General features: G+C 39.7%; 2 protein-coding genes across 3 annotated transcripts; both read left to right on the top strand.

The window, feature by feature from the left end:
- The first annotated feature begins 557 nt into the window (after window positions 1-557).
- Window positions 558-11,002, top strand: slc41a2a (solute carrier family 41 member 2a). Its single transcript, XM_056271047.1, has 11 exons — window positions 558-639; window positions 1,532-1,914; window positions 1,991-2,098; window positions 5,919-5,990; window positions 6,069-6,213; window positions 8,109-8,255; window positions 8,364-8,511; window positions 8,633-8,712; window positions 8,792-8,923; window positions 10,575-10,723; window positions 10,794-11,002. Exons 2-11 carry the CDS (start codon window positions 1,540-1,542, stop codon window positions 10,953-10,955), a joined length of 1,518 nt encoding a protein of 505 aa, XP_056127022.1. The 5' UTR covers window positions 558-639; window positions 1,532-1,539; the 3' UTR covers window positions 10,956-11,002.
- Window positions 11,003-12,354: 1,352 nt separating this feature from the next.
- nfybb (nuclear transcription factor Y, beta b) lies at window positions 12,355-21,863 on the top strand. Of its 2 annotated transcripts, XM_056270991.1 has the most exons (7): window positions 12,355-12,476; window positions 13,359-13,452; window positions 13,752-13,885; window positions 14,113-14,310; window positions 14,451-14,529; window positions 20,944-21,023; window positions 21,155-21,863. In XM_056270991.1, exons 2-7 carry the CDS (start codon window positions 13,359-13,361, stop codon window positions 21,185-21,187), a joined length of 618 nt encoding a protein of 205 aa, XP_056126966.1. In that variant the 5' UTR covers window positions 12,355-12,476; the 3' UTR covers window positions 21,188-21,863. The 2 variants fall into 2 exon arrangements, with proteins under 2 accessions (XP_056126966.1, XP_056126965.1); XM_056270990.1 differs by lacking the exon at window positions 12,355-12,476 and having other exon boundaries at window positions 13,350-13,452.
- Window positions 21,864-22,366: the final 503 nt, after the last annotated feature.

Raw genomic sequence — 22,366 nt, forward strand, 5'->3', positions numbered from 1 at the left:
ATATATATATATATTCAGATATATATATATATCGGAGATTATAAATATATATATATATATATATATATATATATATATATATATATATATATATATATATATATATATATATATATATATATATATATATATATAAACATTGCTATTAAAAACTAATGGCTTTTTATATAAATGGCTTTATATATATATATAAAAACATTGCTATTAAAAACTAATGGCTTTACGTATCAAGAACAAGAATCAGTGACTTTTGACTTGCAGTTCTCCCTCTGTCCTGCGGGTGGCGCCCTGAAGCACAGCGACAACAACACAAATAATGAAACAACTTTCTCCTCGTAATTGTACGATAGAGAATTGTACAGATGAATGCATTGTTATTTACCAGTCTGTTGAACCGCAAACGCCTGAAGGCCACATTCATAAAGTTTTAGTCTGGCCTCGGTTTTCTAATGAGAAATGTGTGCCAAATGAGTTCATGATCAGTATGAGCTCAGCACAAAGAGATTGACTTCACTGTCACACAGTCAGTCTGCTATTAAAGTATGGAAGCTGGAAGGCTGAATGAGAGAAAAAGTTAAAAATGTGTTCGGCAACCACCACATGTTCAACTTGTTGTTTTTAGGGCTTTGCTGCTTTAAGGTAAGGTACATTTTTGTAAACAATGAATTGAAGTTATAAGTTTATGATTACTTTCAGTAGTGATTACCTAAACACATCTTATTAAATATTAAGAATTTAAATGTTCTGCTTATATATTGGTATGTTAGACCAATATAATCACATGTACTGAATGATAATTCTGTTGTCTGTAAATGTAGATGAGAAATATGCACTGACTGATCTGTGTTTTTCTCAAAAGCTGAAGAAACACCTTCACAGCAACGTTAGTTTTTTGTAATTTGATGCAAAGGTAATATACCGGAAATACTAAGTATAGTGTTATAAATGCACATACATTTTTTAATATATTTTCAAAAATGACCGTCATTATCACAGTCTGTGAAAAAGGTCAATTTTGCCCACACTTTGCCATAGCCACAGAATTTATTTTTCATCTCAAATTGGTGAGTTTGTAGAAAAAAAGTTATTGTTTATTTTTTTGGACAAATAAAAACCTTTAACTTTGAACTTTAAGCTTAATGGTTAAAACCTTATTCACAGTTTTAATTCACACAAACGAGACTGTACAATGTCAAAAGCTGACTGTGAATATGTTAATAATTGGAGAGCGTGTGAAGCCAATGATGTACAACACAAAATAGTGGTATAATCTGCATAAAGATGATACCTAACATTATGAATATTATCACAAATGTTATTTATATATAAAGAAAATAATATGGTTCCTTGGACTCACCCCTGAGTAACTCCTTCAGAGACATGCAAAACAGATGAGGTACAACCCTCTAAAAGGTTGATCTAAAATTCATCTATACACATGATTCATTATATCAAATATCTTTACATGATTGACTTCAAACAAACAACTCTTGGTACTTTGAATTCGAACATCTTAATTATTTTTCGAAAGGTCGTGTAATGGGATCCATCACTGAAACAAACCAGAAAGAGTGTGAGCTGACCTCAGCTCACCTGCCATCTGAAAATGGGCATCAATTTATACCAGAGACCATAAGACCTGACATAGAATCAAGCTTCACTCGTATCTGCAGTAAGGAGTTTTCAGAGTCATATCCGCTGCTTCGTAATTCGGGAACAAAACTGGGACAACATCAGGACAACATTGGGACAACATCGGTTTCCTGGACCATATCGCAGGATGAGCCTCAGAATTTTCATGGCCAGGAGATGCCAAGTGAGTCGATCTGGGCCATGGGGATACAGATTTTGGTTCCATTCCTCCTGGCAGGTTTTGGAACGGTGCTGGCGGGGATGTTGCTGGACCTAGTGCAGGTGAGTGTGGGAGATGATCTTGGGTGGATGTTTGGGATTTTTGACTATAAATTGTTGCCTTGTGTTTATAAATTAGCACTGGGACGTTTTCACTTCTGTGACCGAGATCTTCATCCTTGTCCCACCTTTACTGGGCCTAAAGGGGAACCTTGAGATGACACTGGCATCAAGACTCTCCACCGCTGTAAGATTACTATGTTATCTATATACCTATTAAATCCCACTGGACCAGCATTTTTTTTAGGCTGGTTTATGCTGGTTTTGTGCCAATCTAAAACCCAGACTTTTCCCCAGAATAAAGATTTAGGGATGCACAGTATATTGGTTCCATATTGGCATATTGTTTTTTTTTGTAATTTAGAAATTGTAAAAATAGAAATGCAATTCTATTTGCTAATTTTCTCTAATTACATTTTCTGTCATTTATTGATCACTTACAGTTCATCTTTAAAAATTTAATTACACTGCTAAATGTAATTTTTTACCAATCTCGAATTGAATATCCTTTTTAGTGCTGTCAAATTGGTTAATCGCGATGAATTGGATCTAACATAAAAGTTTACATAATATATATGTATATTTTATTAGATTTATATATATTATATGTGTGTCTGTGTATACATAGATACATATATATATATATACATATATATGTATAAATATTAGTGCTGTAAAATCGATTAATCGTGATTAATCACAATTTTTGTTTATATAATATACACTCACTGGCCACTTTATTAGGTACACCTGTCCAACTGCTCGTTAACACTTAATTTCTAAGCAGCCAATCACATGGCGGCAACTCAGTGCATTTAGGCATGTAGACATGGTCAAGACAATCTCCTGCAGTTCAAACCAAGCATCAGTATGGGGAAGAAAGTTGATTTGAGTGACTTTGAACGTGGCATGATTGTTGGTGCCAGAAGGGCTGGTCTGAGTATTTCAGAAACTGCTAATCTACTGGGATTTTCACGCACAACCATCTCTAGGGTTTACAGAGAATGGTCCGAAAAAGAAAAAACATCCAGTGAGCGGCAGTTCTGTGGGCGGAAATGCCTTGTTGATGCCAGAGGTCAGAGGAGAATGGCCAGACTGGTTCGAGCTGATAGAAGGGCAACAGTGACTGAAATAACCACTCGTTACAACCGAGGTATGCAGCAAAGCATTTGTGAAGCCACAACACGCACAACCTTGAGGCGGATGGGCTACAACAGCAGAAGACTCCACCGGGTACCACTCATCTCCACTACAAATAGGAAAAAGAGGCTACAATTTGCAAGAGCTCACCAAAATTGAACAGTTGAAGACTGGAAAAATGTTGCCTGGTCTGATGAGTCTCGATTTCTGTTGAGACATTCAGATGTTAGAGTCAGAATTTGGCGTAAACAGAATGAGAACATGGAACCATCATGCCTTGTTACCACTGTGCAGGCTGGTGGTGGTGGTGTAATGGTGTGGGGGATGTTTTCCTGGCACACTTTAGGCCCCTTAGTGCCAATTGGGCATCGTTTAAATGCCACGGCCTACCTGAGCATTGTTTCTGACCATGTCCATCCCTTTATGGCCACCATGTACCCATCCTCTGATGGCTACTTCCACCATGTCACAAAGCTCTAATCATTTCAAATTGGTTTCTTGAACATGACAATGAGTTCACTGTACTAAAATGGCCTCCACAGTCACCAGATCTCAACCCAATAGAGCATCTTTGGGATGTGGTGGAACGGGAGATTCGCATCATGGATGTGCAGCCGACAAATCTGCGGCAACTGTGTGATGCCATCATGTCAATATGGACCAAACTCCCTGAGGAATGCTTCCAGCACCTTGTTGAATCTATGCCACGAAGAATTGAGGCAGTTCTGAAGGCAAAAGGGGGTCCAACCCGTTACTAGCATGGGGTACCTAATAAAGTGGCCGGTGAGTGTATGTGTGTGTGTGTATATATATATATATATATATATATATATATATATACTGTATATATATATATATATACACATATACAGTAGATACAGTATGTGTGTGTGTGTGTGTGTGTGTGTACACACCTATATATGTATATTTTATATACATGTGCCACATTAAGGCACATTTTGACAGGATGGTAAGGTGGCTCTTAGCCAAGGTCGGTTTACTTGTCGCCATGACCAAGTACTGCGATGTTTGGCTTTAGCACTGGAAGGCAAGCGTAGTATGACCAATAAGTTGCCGTCTGTTCTAGCAAAACATTACACGCAGAAGACAATATTCCTCCACCCAGGCGAGCAACCACCAAGAAAAGGTGTTAACACGAATTCTCGCCCAGGACAACTGGAAGCTGCTAGGGACTGGAAGATGCTGGCTGATCTTGACCAACGGCTTATTTTTCCACCTGAGATTGCCACCACTAACCTACGACCAGATATTGTTTTGTGGTCTGGATCAGCACGCATTGTTCAACTGATAGAGTTAACAGTGCCATGGGAGGATGCTGTAGATGAGGCATATGAGAGGAAGAAACTGCGGTATGCTCATCTGGCCACTGAAGCAGAACAGCGAGGATGGAGAGTCCAGGTTTATCCAGTGGAAGTGGGTTGTCGAGGTTTTGTGGCACACTCTACAACCCGGTTCCTCAGAGACGTCGGATTCAGCGGCCAAGAGTTGCGTCGCACAGTAAAGAACTTATCTGAAGCAGCAGAAAGGAGCAGCAACTGGCTGTGGTTGAGACGGAAAGATTCTGGCTGGCTGTGTACAGGCCGCCACGCTACGGTTTCGTAGAATTCTTGAAAACTTGAAGAGTCTGTTGGTTTATTTGTATACGTTCCTGTGGATATTGCGTGAATGACGGGTGGTTGGGCAGATATTGTGTTTTGCGGTAGGTGGTACGCCATGCGGAACCGTTGTCCACTGAAACTGCATATTAACGCACCAGTGGGGCTCGACAGCCTTAGTCAAACGGGTTGGCGCGTATGGTCGGGTTGCGGAGAGATTGTGAGATTGTGGTTAGGTCTCAGCAGCAGGAGGGATGTAGAGGTCAGTAAGCTGGGCTGAGTTGAGTGGGGGACGGAGGGGGGTGACTCTGTTTACATAATACAGAGTATTATGTAAACAAAAACTTTTATGTTAGATGCAATTAATTGCGATAAATCCATTTGGCATCACTTTATTTTTTTTTACTTTATAATGTTGTAATGGATAAATTCACTTGTAGGATTTAAAGCAATTGATTTGAGTTTTTTGTGTTTTATTTTTAATTTATTTTGGCAAAGTATTATAGAATTCTAATATCGGCCATTTCTCTTAAATGTGAAAATAATTTACTTATTGGTATCAGCCATAATTTTACATTTTAAATTCCAGTGTACAAAATGGTTCATCGTAGAGTAAAAAAAGGTTCTTCAGATTATTACAATTTTCTTCACACTAAGAAAAAATTGTTCTTTCAAGAACTGTTCACTGAAAGGTTATTTTTAGAACCCAAAAATGGTTCTTCCATGGCATCCCTACTTTATTTTTTAGAGTGAGTGGAGACGTGGAAATATCTGGGTAATTTAAAAGGGGAAAAAATAATGGAAATTAATTAATAACTCAGTTGTTTTAATTATTCATAAATTAATATGCTCATCAAAAAAAAAAAAAAAAGCTTTAATCTGCTAGATTTAGATTTTCTTTATTTGATTTGGACAGTATTCACGAACGACTGGAAAAGTCATGGAAATTCATTGATTGAAATGTGTGGGAAGTGGGAACCCTGATCTGCCCACTGTCCCATTACACATTATCTACTTATTCCTCCTTGTTGAAGTCTGATCTGCTGTATTGTATCTGCGTTGTGTTCTTTCCCCTTCATCACATGCTTTTTGTCATGGTTAGGAACTTCATACCATGCTGTGAATAAAAACAGCCTTCAGGGTTATACATAGCGTTTTGAACTAAACAAAAAGGTTTATTTTTTGTAATGCTTTATATTGCTTAAAGAAAACAAATAACAGTCATTCAACTCTTCAATATCAATATTGCAGGTGAACGTTGGCAGAATGAACTCTTCAAGCGAGAAGTGGAACCTGATCATCGGAAATCTTGCCCTCAAACAGGTTAATGCAGCTCATTTACTCATTTGATACTTGTGTGGCTCTGTTCTGTTCTTCATTCAACTTAATTTGTCTCTTTAGATACAAGCTACAGTTCTGGGCTTCTTGGCTGCTCTTGTAGCATCGGCTCTTGGATGGATCCTGGAAGAGGAGCTCTTCATGAACCATGTAGCTCTGCTTTGCTGTTGCAGCGTGGTGACAGCGTTCACAGCATCTCTGCTGCAGGGTTTGCATCCAAATTTGTGACCAATTTTTATCGACCTAAAATAGACCATTTATAACACCATTAAATGCTTCATGGTCATCAAATACGGAGGACATCATCTTTGTCGGTGCTGATCATGAGGTTATTCTCACTTGAATGGCTTATGGCTTGTGATCTTGGCCACGCAAACCCATTTTCCACACAGGCCCCGAATATAGACCCAATATCCTCAGGCCACATAGCTCACATTATCAGCATTCGGCATAAATGGATAGAACTGTCAGTATGATTAATGGAAGCAGTTCCTTAGTGATGACAAACAAGGTTAAGCACTGAACATTATTTCTGTCATGACAACTCAGGAGATTGGTATGGTAATAGAGATTAGCATGGTAATGGATGTGGCAATGGTAATGTATCTGGTCAGAATAGATCTGCTACTGCTGATGCTGCAGAGCAAGTACCGAGACTTGCTACTGCCAATAATACACAGACATTGCTGTGAGAATGTTAGACATGCTGCTCCTGCTGCACATGTAAAGCCCGGGACACACCAAGCTGACGGTCGGCCGCCGGCCAGTTTTTGTGAGTCGGCCGACTAAGTTTTCTCAGTGTGTTCCACGCCGTCGGCTGAAATTGGTCCTCGACCGTTTTTTTTTCGGCCGATTCGACATGTTGAATCGGCGTCGGGCCGTCGGTGACAGAGAGAACTCTGATTGGCTGTTCAGCTTAGTGAACGAGTCAGTGCAGAATAATAGCAAAACAGCGAGCAAAGTCAAAACGCTACAGATAGAAGGCTGTTCTAATGTTACGTCATCTTACCTGAGTGTTCCTTGGCGAATATTTCAATATTAACACGAGCGGAGTGGAATAAAGTGTTTAGCAGGATTGATATTTAAAACGGTAAGCACGCACTGCTTTGTTTACGGTTTGTGTACCTGCAGCGTCGGTTTCCCTTTTTGAATGACGAATATAGATTAATATATCTGCAGAAATAGACAGTTCTCTCATTTACAAGCAGGCGCAGACAGTCGGCTGTAGTTCTCTCTGTGTGTGCAAGTGCAGCTTTTTTCCCTCGATGCAGGCGACTTTCATCAGCGCTAGTTCTTTGGCGTCTGTGCCTACCTTAACATACATGAAATAACCCCTAGCAGATCTATACAGGTGGAGCTGGGGAAGGTGCAGGGTTTCTGAAAGAGCGATGTAGACTGCTAACATGCTAACAGCGACACTACTGGTATTTGTTTGAATGTTAAGCCGCAGCTCATTGGCCGCTGATGCAACAACAACCAATCAGCTGTGTCAAGTCAAGTCAAGTCATCTTCATTTATATAGCGCTTTTAACAATGGATTGTTTCAAAGCAGCTTTACAGAGATAAACATATAATTTAAGGTAACAGATTGTTTTGGCGTTATAGCGGTTCTTGAATAATTTTACATCCAGCTAAAGTTAACTTTGATTGATTCACCTCTGTCGAAATGATCAGACTTTAAACGCGAACCTGTGATTAACGCTGACGGCGTTCACATGCTCATTCAGAATTCTATAGTTATGTGCTTTTTAAAATATGTGTGCAGGTTTGTAATTCATACAACCCAGCTGTGCTATGTAGATAATGACGTGATCGCTACCAAATGAGTTAAAGACCTATCAGCCTGCACCATCTAGAGTTTCATGCCAGAACTAGGTATTAACCCCCACACTCTTAAGGTGCGGTCATATTTACCGTTGTTCGGGAAATTTTCGCATCTTTTCTGTAGGAATCTACCTGTTCGGAAATTTCACGTAAGGGCGAATGATTTCCTCACACAGATTTTTAACTGACCCCAGACTTAGTGTACATAAGAATTTATTTGTAAATTTCATTCCGCATGTATAAATTCTGAATGGTTTTGATATAATAACATTTTTCCAGGGATCTTAATGGTTGGTGTGATTCTTGGGTCCAAGAAGGTGGGCGTCAACCCTGACAACATAGCCACGCCCATCGCTGCCAGTTTTGGTGACCTCATCACACTTGGACTGCTCGCCATCATCAGTCAAGGCTTATTTTACTGCATGGGTGAGAATGAAAGACCAGTTCACTGGACAAAGATTAGTTTACTGAGAGGTGTGTGCTATTTTTACTCTCTTTAACACCCTTTTATTTTGTAACTCTCTTTGTTTGTAGAACCTTACCCTTATATTACCTACGTGGTGTGTATTGTTTTCCTGTCCCTGACGCCGGTGTGGGCCATTCTTTCATTTCGGCACCCTGAAAGCCAAAAACTGCTGTTTTCCAGCTGGGAGCCAATAATAACCGCACTGGTGATCAGCAGGTAAATGTTCCCCACTTAGTACATCAATATAAGTCTAGCATGGACCATTTTGTGATGATGCAACTGTAATTATGTTGGTACGACCAGCTTATCTTTTTGTTTTTTCATTTCATATCTCCAGTCTTGGAGGACTGATTCTGGACCGAACCGTCGCAGATCCAATGCTTGAGGGAGTTGTTCTCTACACTCCTGTAATAAATGGTGGGTCAAACAAAACTCACTTGCTGTGTTCTGATCAACTGTGACTGTTTTAAATTTCCAATATAAACCTTTCCTTAAGGTGTTGGTGGTAATCTGGTTTCCGTCCAGGCTAGTCGTATAGCCACGTATCTTCATTTTCACTGTCCTCCGGGCGAACTTCCAGGCGACTCTAAACGATGTTTCTGTCCCTGCCGCAGCTTTTACACCACAGGTAAAGGCCACATAAACTCACAGCGAAGTTATTTTGTATTCTTTACTTTGGGGTAAAAGATTTTGTGGTGTATCTTTGCAGCGGTGGACTGTTAGCGAACATCCTGACCCCATCCACACTGTTTGGAGCGACGTTTAGGTGTAAATACGTGCTGTGTGCTTTCCTCTCAATAACAAAATAAAAACAGTAGCTAAGAAAGCATCTGATCATAGCGATGTAGATATGTTTGCACCAGCTCTGCATTTGGCACTCAATTCCAAGTAGATATAGTTGCAGTCCGGAGAACTCCAAAAGGGGTGGAGTCCCCACACTGATGGGCTGCATCTGAAATCGCATACTTCCCTACTATATAGTAGGCGAAAAACAGTATGTGACCAAAGAAGTATGTCTGAATTCACAGTACTCATAAAAGAGTTGGCAAAAAGTACGGATGACCTACTTCTTGCGCGATTCTGAAGTGTGCATACGATGGACACTTTACTATCCCATGAGGCCACGGGAAGCGAAGTAATTGATGCTGGTAGGTCACATGATAATGACAACATGGCGAATATAGTAAGTCCAGATTACATTCATACTACACACATTCATACTATATAGAAGATACTTTTTTAGCGGACGGTAAGTAAATACTTATTCGAAATAAGTAAGAGAGTATGCGATTTCGGACGCAGCCTCAGGGCCCTATTTTAACGATCAAAGCCAATGGTCCCATGTCCAAATCCACTTTTGCTAGTTTAACGATGGTAAAAATGGTCGGAATTTGCAAGCGGAAAAACTGATAGCTTCTCTAGCGAGGAAACGGATTTGCTTGTGCGTGAGGTTAAAGCGGGCAAGCAGACCATCTACGGCACAACGTGTACGCATGTTGTGGACCCGCCTATAGGCGCACATTACTAACGCGCTCTCTAAATAACAAAAAAATATTGCGCCCAGGTTTCAGTTGGTCAATGGTGCAGTCTATTTCAGTTGCCATAAAATAGCAACGCGCCAACAATGCGCCTGAACACACCTCGTTTTCAGACCAGCATGCCCATGGGCGCACAAATGGGCGCAAATGCATTTGCTATTTAACCCTTTGATGCACAAGCTATGCAAACCCCTTCTAATGCACAACATGGGTCTAAAAAGACCCGCATTCATTTCCTGTGTTATTTCATGCATGGCTTGGCATTTTTTTTTGTAAAAATGCCAAGCCATGAAATCTGAAATCAAGCCACGAGATCTTTTGAAATCTGTATTTCAGCATTTAATATTCCATGATCTATGTATTCCATGATTTATGAATATTCAAAATATCTTGTTTTCAATGATCACAAATTCTTATTTGAATATGTTAATACATCAAGTTTACACACATGGGTCAAAAATGACACCGCATTGCGCCGGGTGTATGATAGGGCCCGTAGACTTTTGCTTACATTTTGAAATAAAAGTTCATATATTAAACACTGTTCCCTGAGCTTTATTTGACTGTATCGCTTTGTTCTAAGTGGCGAGTGCGACTCAAGATTCTCGGGGAGGGGGCGGTGATACTGGGTGCAACTAAAAAGGTTCTGTTGTCCGATGAGGTCCGGTTTCAGACAGTCGATGGAGAAGGGTAGGTGAACTAACCCGAAGACAAATATCACCTTTGCATTGCTTCTTACAGGGCCGAATGGAAGATCAGCACAGGTGCTGCTCATGTTGGCCATCCCAGGTCACCTGATCTTCATCTACACCATTTACCTAATACAAGGCAGCCCGGCTCCACCCACTGCTGTCTTCATTTCCTTCTATTTGGTAGCAGCTTTCACACAGGCAAGTGATGTTAGCGTGTGTCTTATTGAGGAGAGGAGTGGTATTTGACTCTGAATCTTCTTCCATTCAGGTGTTTCTCCTGCTGGGCACCGCTGATGTGATGGTTCACTGCTTGTGGAAATGCGGCAGGGACCCTGATAGCTTCTCTATCCCGTATCTGACGGCTCTGGCGGATTTGTTGGGCACTGCCTTTCTAGCACTGTGTTTTCTTCTATTGTCACTGGTGACATAAATGTAGAAATGACATTGTCATATTTCATTAAACAGACCACTATCTGATGTGCTGGTTTACATTTCTCTGCACAGTTGAACATTAGTGAATGACTTTACTTGAAATATTTGAAATATCAATCTCTCCATACATGCAGTTCAATGAATCACACATGCGGCCTCATGTGACAATAGTACTTCTCCAAGTCACATGACCATCTTCACTGAATAAAGAACAGCTGTTTCCATATGTTATTATGTTAAACATACGACTGATTTGCACTCATCTTCCTTGATCAGTATTTAGGGCAGAATTTTCAGTATGGTTCTAATAAATATGTTTTATGATTCAGAAATGTGTATTTAGGTACATTGAGATGTGGCAGGCCATTAAATTAAATGGGATTGATGTCCAATTATTTGCGTTGGGCAGCCTATACAATTTACTAATGCATTTTATTTGTCTATTTATTATTGGTCAGGATGGATTAAAACAATAATGTCTTGGTGTTGCTAGTTTATTATTTTATTATATTTTGCTGTGAAGGACATAAAACGTATCAATTCACTCATGTAAATGTATCAATGCTAATGTAGATTGATGAAAGGAAGAAAATTACTGTGGATAATTTGTATAAATGATTTGTATAAAAATCATTTAAATTATCTGAAAACTGCATGTAACTGAATGTAAACAGACTTCTTTGTACTGTGAGAAACATTTTATAAAAATATTAGCATGATTGTGATTAGCCTATACAAACAACATTAAAATAATAGATTTTTATATTGTTACTGTACTTTATTCAAAGCAAATCATTAAAATATCACCTATAAATATCATTATATTTATATTATTGTTCATAAATGAGTGTCAAATCAAAATCAAGAACACCATGAACACAAGATCAAAGACTGGAAAAAAAATCGATTTAACTGGAAATGACAGACAAGAATATTTGTATCACACATCGATCTCATATTTCATTAAGCTCTTCACTAACACATTTTAATATATATATATATATATATATATATATATATATATATAATGCATTAGGGAGAATTTTTTTTTTTACTCTGTTCATATCATAGTTTTAAAATGTCATGTTTTTATGATGGATTGTTCAAGACTGAAGGTCTCAGTCTTGGAAAAGGGGGAGAACGAGAAGTCCACTTCTGTACACACAAAACATTTGAAAAGTAGCAGAAATAAATCATAAAGACACATAAAAGTGGCCTTGATATAACAAAACAGAAAACGTTGATATCTATTATCTATTAAGGGAATTTACGTGTTAAGCAGTAGACTGATCTTCTCAAGCCAATTTTAGTGCAGTGTACCAATCAGTACCAATAAGAGGCGCTGTTTCGACACATTGCGGTTTTATTTTTAAACTTGCCTATAGCGCCACCTGGTGTCCGAGTGAGGCTCCTCCTCGAGGACTGTTCAGCCCTGCGCAGGGACTGGCTCTCCCGCAGCCATTTTCTGTCCAACCAAACGGCCGAACTGAGACGCGAACCAACCAGGGCTTCATCGCAGGTTAGTGTGCGGCTCCGGCCAATGATTGCTAACCCATATTTTGTTACATCGAATTGGAAATCTCCGTGTGCGAGTGTTTTATTATTAGTTGGCGGGGAGAATGAGAAATTAAGCGCGCGATATGAAAAGCAACTCGCTGTTGTGGCAATAATTGTAAAAAGCCCGTCATGGTGCTCGGCCCCTTTGTTTACTACGACCCGTTTTGACGGATACACTGGTGCTTTGGCTCGTCGTCCTTGTTATCTGCCCTCTTCTGCTCTTAATGCGTTTATCAATTAAAATAATTCATTGTAGCAATTCGTCTGAATATTTCGGGGGGAAATGTGGTTTGAGTTGATTTAGCGTGTTTAATCTTACATGTTCATTGATATCACCGGCTGTTTAGCCAATAAAATACACCAATGTGGTTTGGTATGTAGATACAATAGAATATACTATACACAGAAGAGTCTTATTATTAATTATATATTGAAGCCAGGCAGTTCAGGCTACATATGTCATTTATATCATATGACATATTTTAATATCCTAGGTGTGTGTGTGTGTGTAGATAATATATGAATAGCAAACTATAAAATTTGTTTTGCTGTTCTTCAAATGATAAATAGGCCTATATGTTTGTGTGAAATAAAGTGATCCATTGAGCAGACAGTTCTGAATAAACATTTATTACTGAATAAAATAAAGGTTACATTTATGAATGGTTTATTAATTGTACATATGATGACAAGATGGCTGTCTCAAAATATTGGATGCCCACATGTTTATATAAGTCCAGTAGTGCACTGTGATGGCCCAAAATACTGTCTAGATAGGCAGGTCACTTGGTTTTAAGACCAGACCAATATGTACAAATGTAGTACAATTTAATTTATGTTTCAGATGGACGGAGACAGTTCAACCACAGATGCCTCCCAGCTTGGCATAACAGGAGAATATATGGCTGGTAGTCACTTTGTTCTCCAAGCTCAGGATGGTAAGTGAAGTCAAACATCATATAAAATAACCCAAATGCTTTATTTAGCATTTAGATAATTGATGAATAAATAATATTATATATAATATATTTTATATAATATTTTACATAATTTATTAATATTTTGGATTCATTTAAATATGACTTTTAAATAAATAGAATTGTAAATAATAATTAAATGTTATATGTAAAAATAAAATATTTAAATGAAAAAATAAGTCATATTTAAATTATTCTGAATTATTTATTTATTATTTAGATTATGCATTTATTATTATTATTATTATTATTTTGTAAAGATGAAGGTGATGAGGGACTCAACGACCATGAGGATGGGAATGGAAGCAAAGATAACCTACGGGAGCAAGACATCTATCTCCCAATCGCTAACGTTGCCCGAATCATGAAGAATGGAATACCACAAACAGGAAAGGTAATTTATTTTTTCTGGTTTTGTTTGGAGAAATTAAATGCTTTTTTAAATGTTAATTATTTTTGTTTATGTATTAAAAAGATGCACATTTTGATCACCTTTCTATTAATTTCTTTATTAAAAGCTGCTTATTTAAGGCCCATTGTTTTCCTAAGCGAAAGTGAAACTTTCAAGTCAAATGCATGTTATTAAAAAAAAAAAAAAAAATTCTCCGTCCATCCAATCAGATTGCAAAAGACGCCAAGGAGTGTGTGCAGGAGTGTGTGAGCGAGTTCATCAGTTTCATCACTTCAGAAGCCAGCGAGAGGTGCCATCAGGAGAAACGCAAGACGATAAACGGGGAAGACATCCTGTTCGCGATGTCCACGCTGGGTTTCGACATGTATGTGGAGCCTCTGAAGCTCTACCTGCAGAAGTTCAGAGAGGTAGCGTTAACATTTTAATGCCATGCCATCAGATATCATTGAAATAAGGGCTTTTTGGAAACACTTTGCACAGCTATCAGATGTGTGTCTTTCTCGTTTTGATTGGTAGATAGATCTTACATTTGTGTGTATGTTCGCAGGCTATGAAAGGAGAAAAAGGCATAAGCACTGTAACTGTAACCGAAGGCATGGGAGAGGAGCTGACCGATGAGTCTTTCAGTAAGTAACTTATGAACTTGATGGGTATGTTACTGGTGCCGTGGCTTTCTACATACAGCTAAACCTGAATGTATTAATTTTGTTTATATACTATAAAGTATTTATTCATATTTTGAGTTATCTTTTTTTTTTTTATTATTTCCAGATTTAATTTTAGTGTTAAGTGTTAGTAATTTAAGTAAAAGTATATTTTTTCTTTTTATATTTTTATGTAGATTATTTTTTCTTTCTTTCAGTTTTCAACATAAACTTGTTTTATTTCATTTAGTTGCAAAAGTAACATTTCTAATTTTTGTTTAAAGTGCCCCTATTTTGCTATTTTAAAGGTCCCTGATTTTGTTTTAAAGGTCTCCTTCATGCATCCAAGATCAAAAACACTTTAATTTTCTCACAATAAACATCTGGGCTGCGTTCAGCCCCGACAAAACGTTGCACAACGTTTTTTAAACAGAAACGGTGATGCGTTGAACACACTGTTCTGATGACGCAAGAGTTGCAACTATGGCAGCTGAGAAGGCCATTCTTTGTGAAGAATTTTCGGAGCCTGATGAAGTCGGTATAAATATATGTTTAATACTACAAAATATGCCCGATGTTACAGTTACTGCACTTGCCGGCCAGAACACAAGAGAACATCCCAATCGAGTGAAGGGATTTGTGGAAACTGAAATGGAAGCACACATCTTACCTAATTCAGACTAAAACACATCTATAGCCTCACATACTGACTTTATTTGTAGTTCATACTGTTTTAATACCCTGTATTTTCTTTCTAATTTTTAGGGAAAGCACTTAATTACACTTGCAATGAAGCTAAAAATATAAACAACTACATCATTATGTTGATATCCTATATTTTTACAATAAAACTTACGACAAACATGTCTTCTAATATCCTCAGTTGTTGCGTATACCGAGCTGCATCGAACACATTTGTAAATTACTTTCCTTGAACCCATTGTGCGAGTTCACTTTAATACCGCGTGCTTTATATACATGTTGCTGCTGATTGGACTGCAGTTCTGACACACCCACCAAACAAGAGAAAACGCATCTCAAACCCCGTTCCACACCCGGTGCACGCCGTTTCCAGGAAACATGACGTTCAACCCGGAAACCGTAGCAAAACGTTGCGCACCGTTTTGAACTTGAACCTGCCCCTGTTGTGACTGGCTCAGTCTGTTGTGATTGGTCTTGTAATAGGGTTTTTTAATTAATAAAATAGTAAACTGTATATTAAACTAACCATGTTTCTAACATCTAACCGTATTTCCATTTTAGGCCCAACAGGCTAACCATTCTAACACTCTGAAACAGAATGTACTAAAACGTTCTGTCCTGTGTTTTTGAATGTTGTATGTTGTGTTGCCATACCCCTTTGACTTTGGTTGTGTGAGTGTAACAAATAACAAATATGGGAAATGAAACTAGACAGATGTCTAGTTTCATAACTTCTGATCATGAAGTAATCACAGAAACAGAGTTTGTTTTACCTGGTAACAGAAGGGTTTGCAAATGAAGATCCAATCAAATTGTAGGGAAATTATGTAGTGCATCATGGCATTGTTGCCATACCCCTATTCTATAAAAACTGTTGTATTTGTGTTTTACTGGTGGGATTCTCAATGGAATTTCTCTGAGATCCTCCGGTCTTGCTTCTTCTTGGGGAAAGTTCTCTGAGGAAATGTCGAGAACTCTCTCCCGGCAGTGATTAAAGCATTTAGAGGACCTTTGCTGAAGTCTGTCAGTTTCTTACTGCTGCACAGCAGGATAGATAGGGAAGCAAGTAAGTTAGTTAGGGGAGCAAGTTAGGGTATAGGATTAGACTCAGCTGAAGTCGACTGTACTCGCTGGAGGATAGACTAAACGTCGACTGAAGACTTTAGGGGACGTCGATTGTAGACGAGACTCAGATAGACTAAACGTCGACTGAAGACTTTAGGGGACGTCGATTGTAGACGAGACTCAGATAGACTAAACGTCGACTGAAGACGTTAGGGGACGTCGATTGTAGACGAGACTCAGATAGACTAAACGTCGACTGAAGACTTTAGGGGACGTCGATTGTAGATGAGACTCAGATAGAGTAAACGTCGACTGAAGACTTTAGGGGACATCGATTGTAGACGAGACTCAGATAGACTAAACGTCGACTGAAGACTTTGGGGGACGTCGATTGTAGACAAGACTCAGATAGACTAAACGTCGACTGAAGACTTTAGGGGACGTCGATTGTAGACGAGACTCAGATAGACTAAACGTCGACTGAAGACGTTAGGGGACGTCGATTGTAGACGAGACTCAGATAGACTAAACGTCGACTGAAGACTTTAGGGGACGTCGATTGTAGACGAGACTCAGATAGACTAAACGTCGACTGAAGACTTTAGGGGACGTCGATTGTAGACGAGACTCAGATAGACTAAACGTCGACTGAAGACTTTAGGGGACGTCGATTGTAGACGAGACTCAGATAGACTAAACGTCGACTGAAGACTTGAGGGGACGTCGATTGTAGACGAGACTCAGATAGAGTAAACGTCGACTGAAGACTTTAGGGGACGTCGATTGTAGACGAGACTCAGATAGACTAAACGTCGACTGAAGACTTTAGGGGACGTCGATTGTAGACGAGACTCAGATAGACTAAACGTCGACTGAAGACTTTAGGGGACGTCGATTGTAGACGAGACTCAGATAGACTAAACGTCGACTGAAGACTTTAGGGGACGTCGATTGTAGACGAGACTCAGATAGACTAAACGTCGACGGAAGACTTTAGGGGACGTCGATTGTAGACAAGACTCAGATAGACTAAACGTCGACTGAAGACTTTAGGGGACGTCGATTGTAGACGAGACTCAGATAGACTAAACGTCGACTGAAGACGTTAGGGGACGTCGATTGTAGACGAGACTCAGATAGACTAAACGTCGACTGAAGACTTTAGGGGACGTCGATTGTAGACGAGACTCAGATAGACTAAACGTCGACTGAAGACTTTAGGGGACGTCGATTGTAGACGAGACTCAGATAGACTAAACGTCGACTGAAGACGTTAGGGGACGTCGATTGTAGACGAGACTCAGATAGACTAAACGTCGACTGAAGACTTTAGGGGACGTCGATTGTAGACGAGACTCAGATAGAGTAAACGTCGACTGAAGACTTTAGGGGACGTCGATTGTAGACGAGACTCAGATAGACTAAACGTCGACTGAAGACTTTAGGGGACGTCGATTGTAGACGAGACTCAGATAGACTAAACGTCGACTGAAGACTTTAGGGGACGTCGATTGTAGACGAGACTCAGATAGACTAAACGTCGACTGAAGACTTTAGGGGACGTCGATTGTAGACGAGACTCAGATAGACTAAACGTCGACTGAAGACTTTAGGGGACGTCGATTGTAGACGAGACTCAGATAGACTAAACGTCGACTGAAGACTTTAGGGGACGTCGATTGTAGACGAGACTCAGATAGACTAAACGTCGACTGAAGACGTTAGGGGACGTCGATTGTAGACGAGACTCAGATAGACTAAACGTTGACTGAAGACTTTAGGGGACGTCGATTGTAGACGAGACTCAGATAGAGTAAACGTCGACTGAAGACTTTAGGGGACATCGATTGTAGACGAGACTCAGATAGACTAAACGTCGACTGAAGACTTTGGGGGACGTCGATTGTAGACGAGACTCAGATAGACTAAACGTCGACTGAAGACTTTGGGGGACGTCGATTGTAGACGAGACTCAGATAGACTAAACGTCGACTGAAGACTTTAGGGGACGTCGATTGTAGATGAGACTCAGATAGAGTAAACGTCGACTGAAGACTTTAGGGGACGTCGATTGTAGACGAGACTCAGATAGACTAAACGTCGACTGAAGACGTTAGGGGACGTCGATTGTAGACGAGACTCAGATAGACTAAACGTCGACTGAAGACTTTGGGGGACGTCGATTGTAGACGAGACTCAGATAGACTAAACGTCGACTGAAGACTTTGGGGGACGTCGATTGTAGACGAGACTCAGATAGACTAAACGTCGACTGAAGACTTTGGGGGACGTCGATTGTAGACTAGACTCAGATAGACTAAACGTCGACTGAAGACTTTGGGGGACGTCGATTGTAGACGAGACTCAGATAGACTAAACGTCGACTGAAGACTTTAGGGGACATCGATTGTAGACGAGACTCAGATAGATTAAACGTCGACTGAACACTTTAGGGGACGTCGATTAAAGACGAGACTCAGATAGACTAAACATCGACTGAAGACTTTAGGGGACGTCGATTGTAGACGAGACTCAGATAGACTAAACGTCGACTGAAGACTTTAGGGGACATCGATTGTAGACGAGACTCAGATAGATTAAACGTCGACTGAACACTTTAGGGGACGTCGATTAAAGACGAGACTCAGATAGACTAAACGTCGACTGAAGACTTTAGGGGACGTCGATTGTAGACGAGACTCAGATAGAGTAAACGTCGACTGAAGACTTTAGGGGACGTCGATTGTAGACGAGACTCAGATAGACTAAACGTCGACTGAACACTTTAGGGGACGTCGATTAAAGACGAGACTCAGATAGACTAAACGTCGACTGAAGACTTTAGGGGACGTCGATTGTAGACGAGACTCAGATAGACTAAACGTCGACTGAAGACTTTAGGGGACGTCGATTGTAGACGAGACTCAGATAGACTAAACGTCGACTGAACACTTTAGGGGACGTCGATTGTAGACGAGACTCAGATAGACTAAACGTCGACTGAAGACTTTAGGGGACGTCGATTGTAGACGAGACTCAGATAGATTAAACGTCGACTGAAGACTTTAGGGGACGTCGATTGTAGACGAGACTCAGATAGACTAAACGTCGACTGAAGACTTTAGGGGCTGTCGATTGTAGACGAGACTCAGATAGACTAAACGTCGACTGAAGACGTTAGGGGCTGTCGATTGTAGACGAGACTCAGATAGACTAAACGTCGACTTAAGACTTTAGGGGACGTCGATTGTAGACGAGACTCAGATAGACTAAACGTCGACTGAAGACTTTAGGGGACGTCGATTGTAGACTAGACTCAGTTAGACTAAATGTCGACTGAAGACTTTAGGGGACGTCGATTGTAGACGAGACTCAGATAGACTAAACATCGACTGAAGACTTTAGGGGACGTCGATTGTAGACGAGACTCAGATAGACTAAACGTCGACTGAAGACTTTAGAGGACGTCGATTGTAGACGAGACTCAGATAGATTAAACGTCGACTGAACACTTTAGGGGACGTCGATTGTAGACGAGACTCAGATAGACTAAACGTCGACTGAAGACTTTAGGGGACGTCGATTGTAGACTAGACTCAGTTAGACTAAATGTCGACTGAAGACTTTAGGGGACGTCGATTGTAGACGAGACTCAGATAGATTAAACGTCGCCTGAAGACTTTAGGGGACGTCGATTGTAGACGAGACTCAGATAGATTAAACGTCGACTGAACACTTTAGGGGACGTCGATTGTAGACGAGACTCAGATAGACTAAACGTCGACTGAAGACTTTAGGGGACGTCGATTGTAGACTAGACTCAGATAGACTAAACGTCGACTGAAGACTTTAGGGGACGTCGATTGTAGACGAGACTCAGATAGATTAAACGTCGACTGAAGACTTTAGGGGACGTCGATTGTAGACGAGACTCAGATAGACTAAACGTCGACTGAAGACTTTAGGGGCTGTCGATTGTAGACGAGACTCAGATAGACTAAACGTCGACTGAAGACGTTAGGGGCTGTCGATTGTAGACGAGACTCAGATAGACTAAACGTCAACTGAAGACTTTAGGGGACGTCGATTGTAGACGAGACTCAGATAGACTAAACGTCGACTGAAGACTTTAGGGGACGTCGATTGTAGACTAGACTCAGTTAGACTAAATGTCGACTGAAGACTTTAGGGGACGTCGATTGTAGACGAGACTCAGATAGACTAAACGTCGACTGAAGACTTTAGGGGACGTCGATTGTAGACGAGACTCAGATAGACTAAACGTCGACTGAAGACTTTAGAGGACGTCGATTGTAGACGAGACTCAGATAGACTAAACGTCGACTGAAGACTTTAGGGGACGTCGATTGTAGACGAGACCCAGGTACTTAGGTTTAGAGAAAAATCTACCAGTCTACTCTGCTCTGATTGGTCAGATTGCTCAGTCTGTTGTGATTGGTCTACTCTGCTCTTATTGGTCAGATTGCTCAGTCTGTTGTGACTGGTCTACTCTGCTCTGATTGGTCAGATGATAGATCGATGGATGGATGGATAGACAGACAGACAACATTTAGATTTATACAACACAAACATCATGATCTAACACAATGAAATATTGTTCTTTCTCAGCAAATCCACTACCTGCAGGGATCATAACAGCTGATGGACAGCAACAAAATGTGATGGTGTACACCACCTCCTATCAGCAGGTGAGAATGCTAGCAAAAACATCAGTCGTGATCGTTCATCTATTGCCTCCATCAAACCAAGTGTCAATCATTTTAAATGAAGATAGCACACTTTTCAAGCATTTTGAGTGATGCTTTAATTTGTGTTGCAGATCCCGGGTGTGCAACAGCTCCAGTTCTCCTGAAGATGTGCTGCACTGTCACATGCAGAAATCCACACCTAATCTTCACAAATCAAGCCTCTACACTTCCACATACAAGTGAAGGTCCTGAACGGTGGGCTCTGTGTGGTTGGTCTTCAGCGGACCCTCTTCTTCTGCTCTCACAGGTCACAGAGCTGGACTTCTATGTTTAGCTTGTTTTCAGGTGTGCTCCGTGTGTTTCTGTGCACACACATTATGATTTTAAGTGACTAGTCTGTTGGGTGTTTCTTTTGTTTGTTTTACATCACACATTGGGAGTTTTAAAGGGTCCTGAGGGGTTTAAAAAATAACTTGACCTTCAATTAAAGCAATAAAATAGAACAAATGTAAATCTTTCTGCAATTACTGGAATGAGTGCTTTGCTCCTTTATATATAGATGAAAACCATGTTGCATGTATAATTTCAGTTTGATAAGATGTTAACACAAAACAAAATGGGTATTTTTTTGTAAATTATTTTTTGTTTTTCTCAATGTTTTCATGAATTTGTATTGATGCAGTTCGCTTAACATGAAGAACGCATTTTAAAGCAATCTGCATTTATCAATCAAAGTCCAAAAAACCCCCCTAAATTCTAGTCTAAGTTCTTCAATGTGGCCCATTTTATATCAGTGACTTTCTTTGGATGAATTTACATTAAATTCTTGCTGGCCACAAATCATTTTGTTTTTATGTGTTTATTAAATTTTATTTACACCTTAAATATGAATTTTGAAACAGTTGTGTGCTTTAAATCCACAAACTGTGAGTCCGTGACATAAGGACAACAACAATTTTAGAACATTTACATTTTTTAATTTATAAAAAATATTTCTTTGTCCCACAGTCGTAATTTCTCCAATAATCTTATTTTTATGTTTCTCCCACAGCATAAATGCGTTTATGGCCAGTGGTATAATGCATATCTAAATGATGAAAGAAAATATCGGATTTAACTGTTAATATTTTGGCGGTAACACCTGGGAATATTATCAAACTTATGTTTTTGTTTTGGATTTCTTGTGTATTTGAAATCTGTTTCATGACAACAACAAAAATAAAGGACAAATTTGTCACCCTATTTTGAGAATGATCCCAACCAAAATAGAAGAAAGTGTTAAATAAATACAGCCTGACTCTCCCCTCTGGTAAAGTAATCGCTCCTCTGCTGCCCTACGGTGT

Source organism: Rhinichthys klamathensis, unplaced genomic scaffold (genome assembly GCF_029890125.1).
Source record: "Rhinichthys klamathensis goyatoka isolate OS25496 unplaced genomic scaffold, OSU_Roscu_1.1 h1tg000310l_1, whole genome shotgun sequence".
In the NCBI taxonomy this organism is placed as follows: domain Eukaryota; kingdom Metazoa; phylum Chordata; class Actinopteri; order Cypriniformes; family Leuciscidae; genus Rhinichthys; species Rhinichthys klamathensis.